Genomic DNA, 9,376 nt, shown 5'->3' with positions numbered 1-9,376 from the left:
TCAAGGCTCTGATTCTGGCATTCAGAACAGTCACTGGGTCTGCTCCTGCGTACTTCCTGCATACCTGCTCCTGCGTAAAATCATTCCAGCAGAGCTACGTTCTCACCAGAACCTCATTAGCCTGTGGTCGACTAATGAGTGTTGCCTTGTTGTACCAACACAAAAAGGCACCAAATTCCAACTCCATCGGTGAAGCAGACTCACTCTCTGTCTTCAAAAACAGCTAAAGACACATCTTTGTTACTCTCTAATCTGTCTTGGATACTATTATTCTGATGCAAGTGAAACTTTGTAATGCAGCACGTTTCATACTACTGTCTACTTAAGATGAATCACTTATGATGTGTTATTCCTTTTTGTAAGTCCCTAAATGAATAAATGTAAATGAAATTATGTTACTAATGCTGTGACTGGTGTGTAATAATGCCAGTAGTTCCCTCACTGGCTTCAAATGTGCTTGCAATAGACACATTCTATGTCTTCCTTTCCTCCTGAGTTCATTCTTCCAAGGTGGTTTGGCAAGACTGGTCTTTATAAGAACGCAAGTTCATTCTCTGTGTTTTTGTGTTTGTGTGTGTGTGTATGTGTGTGAGACAGACCTCTGACTGTAGAGAACGCAACTTCAAGGACAACAGTTGGTAGATGTGACACCCTTGGCCAAAATCGAGTTGTTGTGAACCAGCTAGTGAGATGCCGGCTTTAATATACTGTTATGAGAAGGATTTTAGACCCATGAGAGTTATTTTGTGGACGGAGCTGCCCAGCGCGATGTCACAGAAATAAAAACAATTCAAAGATGCCTGTCACTCATTGCATGTTGCATGTAGCTGGGTAGACAAAAACTCTGATTAACATGGATAAGATACCTTTTGTCATGTGTTGAGCCATCTCATTGCGTCTGGTTAGGACACAGTGTTAGGGACGCACTTTTTCCAAAAAGTGCGGCCAAAAACCTGAACAGAAACACTACTTTCAAAGATCAGATAACAGAAACTTTGGCATGGATAAAGCTGAGTATTCATAAGTGAAATGATCCAGGCTTATCGGATTTAATGTTACAGTTGATGAGACACATATTGAGTGAAAACTGGGATGTCTACTGAAACTGGTATCTGAATCTGGTCCTATACTGTTTGTTGCAGCTGACAGAAAGCAGAGCGCTAATTCACTTTGTAGCATAAGGCACATACAGACCACATATTTATTTAATTCAGTAGCAGTCTTTTGTGGTTTAATAATCGCATTGGATCATGCAATGACCTGCTTTTCTGAAAGTGAGAAGCTAACGTCCAAAAATTCATAACTTTTCCATTTAACTAGACTCATCAACAATTACACCAACCGGGACAGCCATAAATCTCAGGGTTAGGGTATGTTTGACGATCAGTGGAACTTAATAGACCACATTGCAATAAAAGTCAAATCATGCAGATTTGCGCTGTATAACATAAGGTGGATCAGACCCTTCCTATCTGAGCATGCTACTCAACCCCTTCCAGACTTTTGTAATATCTAGACTGGACTACTGTAATGCTCTTCTGGCAGAACTTCCTGCATGCACAGTCAAACCTCTACAACTGATCCAGAATGCACGATTGGTCTTTAATGAGACCAACAGAGCTCATGTCACACTTCTTTTCATCAAACTGCACTGGGTGCCAATGGTTGCTAGCCTCGAATTCAAAGCATAATGGCAGGTCTACAGAACAACCACTGACTCTGCACTCCCCTATCTACTCTCGCTACTTAAAGTCTATATGCCCTCCACAAGATTAAGATCAGCAGGTGAGCGGTGCCTCAAGGAAACGCCTCACAGAAGCATAAAATCACTTTCCCGGACCTTCACTTCATCCATTCCTCACTGGTCGAATGACCTTCCAAACCACATCTGAGAAGCGGATTCTCTAGACACCAACAAGAAAAATCTAGAGACACATCTCTTTCGCGAGCACTTAACTCAATCCCACTAATCCTCTTCTTTCTAATCTAAATTCTTTCTTGTTCATCACGGTCCCTCAACTTCCTCTCTACTTGTGCTTCTCTAAGCAATTTGCAACTTTGCATTACAGAACTTCTCTTATTTCTGCATCCTTAGGATGAATCGTTTCTATTGTACTATTCATTTGTAAGTCGCTTTGGGTAAAAGCGTCTGCTTAATGAATAAATGTAAATGTAAAAACACAACGAAATGCAAGTGCTTCACTCCAAAACAAAAGCTTCTGCCATAATAAAAGCTCAATTTAAATGGAAAAAAGTACGACAGAAATGCATATATCACTACTGTATAGTCATATTAAATAGTAAATAGTAATTGAAGCTTGAAAGTTAAACTTTCACCTCTAGTAAAAGGACTACAAGTTCTTATCTGCCCTAATATAACTTGTTATTTTAATAAACCAAGATTACATCTGTACATCAGTGGATGCATTTGTTTGCATTTTTCTTTACAATTTAACTAGACATGAGTGCAAACTGCGGAACAGTGGACTGAGTAGATTGCGCATCTTTGTGCACAAGACACCATTGTCGCAGTGTCTTTTATAATAGCCACAACAAACACACATCTTAACATTTAAAATAACACATTCCATTGCTGGATCCCCATAACATACAAATTAAAACTCCTGCTCAAGAACTGGAGATCTTCTGCATTAGACACTTACCTGATCAAAGCTATTTCAATAAGTGGTGAGGACAAAACTGGCCAAGGCAAAAAGAGGTGGGGACATGACCCACCCGTCCCACCCATACATGACGCCAGTGCTGAGTGGCTCGGGTTGGGTCACGAGGTCTCAGACTGAGTTGTGAAATGTGACATGAACTGAGATTATTGGTTTCTCCTCTACTTTAACTAAGATGATGTAAGAGCAATCTGTACCATTTCCTCAAGTCTGTTTTTCCTGTTTGTCTGGTTCTCAGAAGCCCAGCATGTATTGCATCAGTTGGACTTTCCCGTGGATAGATCAACTTTGAGACATATATTCCAACTGCCAAACTACTGCTTTCACTTTATGCTTATATTTGATCACTATATAGAACAAGTTTTGCATTGTTATTACCAAGTTGGTCTTGGCAGACACTTCCGGTTTGCAGTCAAATATTTTTGCTAAATTAGTTTACTTTGTTTACGTTTACTTTGGGACTTTTAACAATTAAAAAAAAAAGTGTGTTCATTTTTAAATCTAAAAAGGTTTCCTTTTAGGGGTAGGGTTCATGTTTGGCTTAGGGTAGCAGTTACTTCTCTTTATATGAACAATGCAAAGCTACAGCAGTTCTCATTTAGAAAGCTAAGTAAACATGTGAGCATGTGTTTCAGGATGAATCATGACTAACCGCTGAAAGTATTTCAGAGTTCTACTTCCCCTAAGACAATGACGCCATGGACTTGCCCCAGTGAGTTTAAGCTCCCTTAATGTTGGCGTATCGACGAAGATTAAAGACATTTTTGGACGTTTTCACTCGTTTTCAAGATTTTTTAAAACTGTCATGATGTCCTGGCGTCAATACATAGCACCTCTGGTCTTCTGCGCCCAAGTGGCCAGCTCGTTTTTTGACACCGCTCTCCAAATGGTCGTGAAAGAAAGATGCGCAAACACCACCGATCCGGACAGCGAGCAGAAAGCCATCACCAACTTTAACATGATCTTCAATATGATATTAAAATTCGTGCCCATTGTGCCTGCGATCCTCTTGGCAAAGGTTGGCGACAAAGGTTACAGGAAAGTGCCTATTTTTGTTCCTCTGATCGGTTACTTGGTGTCCAGAACTTTACTTTTGCTGGATATCGTTCTGGAATGGCCACTCCAGGTGTTGTACGCGGTACCGGTTATTCATGGACTGTGCGGAGGTTTCGCGTCATATTGGGCCGGTGTGATGGCGCTTGTTTCGGTGTGTGCAACTGAGGATAAGCGCTCGTTGCGCATCATGAGGACCGAGCTGGTGTATGGAATCGCTGGTTTCATTGGCAGCTTGGCTTCTGGTCACCTGTTTAACCTATATACTGTAGATCTCAAGCATGGGGTCATTTTATCTGGACTGAGTGTTCTTTTCTATTTCTTCTGTCTGATTTATGCGGCGGTTATCCTGCGGGTGGATAACATAGTGCTTGAAAACAGACAGGAGAGACGCGAGAGTATCGGAATCATAAACCAAGAAGCTCGTGATACGCTGAATATCGTTTTGCTCTTCGCCGGTGGGATTTTGTATGATATAGCAGTGGCAGGAGGGATAGAGATGTTGGCGGCGTATGTGCTCAAAGAGCCGCTGAATTGGGGCGCGACGGAGGTGGGTTATGGAAACGCGGCTGGATCTCTGATCTTCATCACCAGTTTTGTGGGTGTGAAGATCTTCACGAGGTGTTCTGTGAGAGATGAGAGTATGATCATGATCGGGATGGTGTCATTTGCCGCGGGGATTTACTTCATGGCATTTGTGACCACAACTCCACTTTACTTTTTGGGTAAGTTCTAAAAGGCTACATAATGTCATTTGTTATTATCATTTACTTGATTAAGTATGTATGTATATGGTGATGATGCAATTTCCTCTTTCCTGATATAAGAACAATACAATTTATTTATTTTATTATTTATTTTTAGCATTTATTTTTGGACTTTATGCTATTTTGATTTTATTTGCATGTATATTTCTAGATGTTTCCATTCATTTGCATATACAAATAAGCAAAGTTTTGAAACGTGAAGAAAATATGAGAATGTGACATAAATTGGAGGCAGATTGCTGCCATCTGGTGAACACAATATAAATAATATGATTCAAAATCATGTCATGCCAGTAACAGACAACAGATGGCTGCAACCACCTACTGTGTGATGACTTGTAACCTAATTTCATATTTAATCACAATAATGCATTTGGATATATATACATCAAATGATTACTAGATCAAAATTATTATTTGTCAAAGTTTAGCATTTTAATACTGATTTGACGTGTTAGTGTAAATCATTATGCTTGCAATCAAACCTGACCATGGTGTTACAAGAAGACAAAGAATAAAATGCATAATAATGTCAAGAGAATGAACGGAATAAATCAGAAATGAACTGCAAAATTCAGAAAATTCGATTAGAGTTTAAAACAGAAGAATCAGTGTTAAAAATTTTAATTTCAAACTTTCTATATTAAAAACATATTTTGCAAACGCGTGTGTTGTGTTTGTATCAGATTGCTGTAATCAGCTGGAAAATAACAGATGACTTGTAATGCTAACAATGACCAAACGATGGCTGTAGACCTCCACTTATTGATGCCCTGGTTCCGTGTGTGTGTTCTGCATTGTGAGTGCGTTATCGTCTCACCCCTTCATTTATAAGTGTGTGTGTTTGGTATTGTGACTGATTGGTTTTTCTGACAATAGTCTCACCATTTTTGTGTGTCAGCATAAGTGTGTTTGTATGTATTTTTTTTTATTTTACCATTGAAGTATACAGATAATTTCTGTTTCTTTGGGAAACTTGTGCTAAATAACATCTTTGTATCCTGACTGAAAATTAGCAAGGTCAGAATATACAACTTCCATAAACTGGAATCCAACAATAGATCCTCAAATAAATAACTAATGTGGAGACAAATTTATCACAGTGTGTAAACGTTGCATAAAGCAGGAAATCTCTATCTATAAATCACTAATGCACTAATGTAAAATGTTGTTCTGTCTTCTCTAGCTCGTTCTCTCACTCTGTTTGCTCTGATTCCAATGCCCACCATTCGCTCGCTGCTGTCCAAACAGGTCAAGGGAACCTCATATGGTAAGTCTGAGCACTTCATTTCTACTGTATTCTATTCTAACAGCATACACCAAGATCAGAAATGAACCCAGAAGATCGTTTATCATGTTATATATGACATGGTGTTGATTATTTAATTGATTCGATTGAATAAACTGAAAAACAATTAACCTAGAATTGAACCATAAATTGAATAGTAAAATAATTTCAATCTAAATCATACAATCAAAAGCAGAGTGGATCTGTATGTTAGTACCAAGCCGGGATGTTTATAACAAACTTTTCTCCAAAGCTCCTCTGTTCATTTAGGTGTCCTGTTAAGCCTATCAGTATCTGGTGTTTGTGTTGAGGGCTGTACTACTACACAATCCAGCCTGATGTCATGAAAATTCGGTGAATGCGGCAACATTTTCACAAAATTACATTATGCTGTTCATTACACTGAAACCAGCATTTCTATAATAATAGTGTACTGGATGTATTGAAGCGAACCACACCAGAAAAAAATGTTAGTGATCCCAAGATTCAGTCTCACTCGTGGACACCACTAGGTCTCTTGAGTGCTTTTGCCGTAGTTTCAGTTGTAATCCAAATATGATATAATGATGCCTTATATTGAATCATGACACGTGCATTGCCAGGTGTACAATGGGGTAGTTGGTGATAAACAGCCCTTAAAGGGTGCAGATCCAGAGGCCCATCTAAACACAAGCATTAGAGCCTTAAATTTGATGCAGCCACCTACAAGTAGCCAGTAGAGGGAAACTAAGAGGGGTGGGATATCTGACATCTGTAGCAGCTTATTTATGCTTGCCAGGTAATAAAACATTGCAGCAGTCCAGTCATGAGATGACAAGAGCCTGGTCCACGAGCTGCACAGCCTATTCAGACAGGTAGGGTCTGATTTTTCTGTTGTGTGTATTAAAATAAGGAGGGGACCAGTAATACCTCTGTGCCTGGATCATCTGTAGAAGCTTATTTTTGCTTGCCAGATAAACATTACAGTAGTATAGTCTTGAGGTAACAAGAACCTGGTCTTGGAGTTTAACATCCTATTCAGAGAGGTAGGACCTCATTTTTATGTTGTGTATATCGAAAAAATGTGAGGACCAAGCAATGATCCCTGTAATACCTCTGTGCCTGGATCATCTGTAGAAGCTTATTTGCAGTAGTCCAGTCACGTGATGACAAGATCCTGGTCCAATTGCTGAACAGCCTATTCAGACAGGTAGGAACTGATTTCCATTGTGTGTATTGAGAAAAGCAGAGGGCAAAGTACTGAACCTTGAGGTACATTGCTGGTTAGTTAGTTAGTGGTTGCTGATGTGACTTACTGTAGGTACTCTCCGCTTTAATGGCACGTTTCCACTGCACGTTACGGTTTGACTCGACTCAACTCTGCTCGCTTTACTTGTCTGAGTATGCATTTCCAGTGCCGTTTAGTGCTGCCTCAACGTGGGTGGGAGTATAGGCTGATCGTCATCTTAAACGTGACACAAAACAATAAACAATAACACTACCGCTAGCTGTTAGCTACTAGCTCATAGTGCTGCATAAAGCAGTTGTTGCATGGTGATTTTACACAAGTGCAACAGTTAAATTGGCGTGGTTGTTTTAGAAACAAGCTTTCCAGTAGCTGGTCAACTAAATAATGTGAAGCTTTCAAGCAGGGTATAGAGAAAACGTACCATCCTCCATCGTGGACTCCAGCCATGGCGGAGTCCAGGGCACTCACCCTTCCATTGCTTGCCGGTGTAGATAGCGTCCATTTGGTCAAACCACTTCCACTTATCCTTAATAGTTCTGCGGTCACTTTTAAGTGTTTTTTTTTACTTTACCCTACACTGTTGGTAGGTCCAGTGGTAGCCGTGTGCGGCAAACACTGAAACACTTCCTGAAAGACTTTTTCATTTCACGTCGTTTCGTTCGTCGCTAGTGAGAGAAACGTCTGCACCTCATTTATTGGTCACGGCATGGTTTTGCGCACAGCCATTTCTTTTTACAATTCAAAAGTTGCGCGAACAAATGATCCTGCTATCACTGTAGCTAACTTTAAAACTAGCGGGTTGGTGTCCCATGTCGCAAATCCAGTGACACTGGTAGTGACGATTCTTTCTGGCCAGTCAGTGATCAATCAGTGAGGATTTTGACATCACATTTAGTATCGGCTCGGTTCACTTGGAACCTTGACTGAGGAGGAACTAAAAAAGTACCAGGTACGCTCCACAGTGGAAAACCCCCAAAAAGCCAGCGGAGTAGAGTCGAGTTGTACCTTGCAGTGGAAAAGCCGCATAAGATACCATGAAGAATCTGCCAATTAGGTAGGACTTAATCAATGAGGGGCAGAGTATACAGGACAAGCAAAATGTGGATGAATTCTTCAGAGGTAGCTTTGGAGATGGAAATATGGATATATAGATGGACATTTTGCCCAATGCAAGTATTTTAGTGAAGCATGTATGTTGGAATTTTCAGTTAGTTCCTTTTGTTCTTGTAGGCATTACCTTCGTACTACTCCAGTTGTCCTTCAAACTTGCAAGCTTGGTGACCACACCCATTTACACCAAAATCTACCAGATCTCCCTTGACACATTCCCAGGGTTTGTCTTCATACTGTCCAGCATCTTCACTGTTCTTTCTATTATACCCATCAGGTAAGCAGATTCTTTGGCATCCTTGCATACATTTGTCAGAAATTTGTTTTTGCAAAAACATCTCGTCACTTGGGCAGTAATGTCAAAGGTACACCCACTATACTTATTAAGTCAATTGGAAAGTATTTGTACCTTATCTGTCCCTAAAGGATACATTTTAAGACCTTAAGTGTCTTATCTGTTCCTGAAGGGTACATATTATTACCTTAAGGTGTAAAGAGGATATAGTGGGTGTACCTTTGAGGGTACTGCCCAAGTGACAAGCCATTGCACCCCTAAAGGTACATGTGTTGCAATTGTGTTTCTGAAAGTGTAATATTTCTTTCATTATTGAATTCAGAAAAATAGTAATTCATGTTTATTGATTTTTACACAAAGTATTGTAGGATGTCGCTCTGCAAGACACAATGGATATGAGACAATTCAAGGGAACTGACAGCATCAGGACCCATTAACGGAAATACAAACATGACACACCTCTAAGAAAAGTGTTTGAAATGGGCATCTTTGCACAATAAATGATTTGTAGAAACACACGGTTACATATTATAGTAATATATATTACTCAGGTGACTGGTAGGTAATGGTACATTTTGTAGCCTATAGTTACACTTTGCTTTACTGGTAATGTAATCTGTTTAGTGTCACATATGTCATGTTTATGGGTCTTAGTATAACAATGGACAGAATGTGTACAAAATACTGCTGACATTTGCTGATATTCTGTTAATAGATATTTCTGAGATCCGCACTGCTTATTTGACATTTATAATGGCATTTTTAATTAGAATTTTTTAATTGTTTGTACAGTTTTGTAATAAATTCAATTATTTGTACATCTGCAGGAATCTTATTATTAATCATATGCATACTTTTTTACATGGTTGAAGTTACTGGAAAATATAATAAAACTATACACATAATTACCGTAATTAGTTCATGTGTCCAATTGAAGTTCAATATAGTCTTTAG

At 39.4% G+C, this 9,376-nt stretch overlaps 1 protein-coding gene across 3 annotated transcripts; it reads left to right on the top strand.

Annotated features, from left to right (window-relative positions):
* Nucleotides 1-2,968: 2,968 nt before the first annotated feature.
* Nucleotides 2,969-9,312, top strand: LOC127636516 (thymic stromal cotransporter homolog). 3 transcript variants are annotated; one of them, XR_007969613.1, is made up of 5 exons: nucleotides 2,969-4,459; nucleotides 5,688-5,771; nucleotides 6,568-6,643; nucleotides 8,248-8,404; nucleotides 8,783-9,312. XR_007969613.1 is itself a non-coding variant. In XM_052117053.1 (4 exons), exons 1-4 carry the CDS (start codon nucleotides 3,487-3,489, stop codon nucleotides 8,838-8,840), a joined length of 1,272 nt encoding a protein of 423 aa, XP_051973013.1. In that variant the 5' UTR covers nucleotides 2,973-3,486; the 3' UTR covers nucleotides 8,841-9,310. The 3 variants fall into 3 exon arrangements, 1 of the variants encoding a protein (XP_051973013.1); XR_007969614.1 differs by lacking the exon at nucleotides 8,783-9,312 and having other exon boundaries at nucleotides 6,568-6,978; nucleotides 8,248-8,385; XM_052117053.1 differs by lacking the exon at nucleotides 6,568-6,643 and having other exon boundaries at nucleotides 2,973-4,459; nucleotides 8,783-9,310.
* The last annotated feature ends 64 nt before the right edge of the window (nucleotides 9,313-9,376 follow it).

Source organism: Xyrauchen texanus, chromosome 44, assembly GCF_025860055.1.
Source record: "Xyrauchen texanus isolate HMW12.3.18 chromosome 44, RBS_HiC_50CHRs, whole genome shotgun sequence".
Classification (NCBI taxonomy): domain Eukaryota; kingdom Metazoa; phylum Chordata; class Actinopteri; order Cypriniformes; family Catostomidae; genus Xyrauchen; species Xyrauchen texanus.
The sequence above is the reverse complement of the archived record's forward strand: the minus strand, read 5'-3'. Positions and strand labels throughout refer to the sequence as shown.

Bases quoted from the DNA above. Each gene is read 5' to 3' on its own strand.
- LOC127636516 (XM_052117053.1), top strand. From the start codon at position 3,487: ATGATGTCCTGGCGTCAATACATAGCACCTCTGGTCTTCTGCGCCCAA. The intron at 4,460-5,687 runs GTAAGTTCTAAA...TGTCTTCTCTAG, and splicing joins AACTCCACTTTACTTTTTGG to CTCGTTCTCTCACTCTGTTT. The intron at 8,405-8,782 runs GTAAGCAGATTC...TTTTACACAAAG, and splicing joins CTTTCTATTATACCCATCAG to TATTGTAGGATGTCGCTCTG.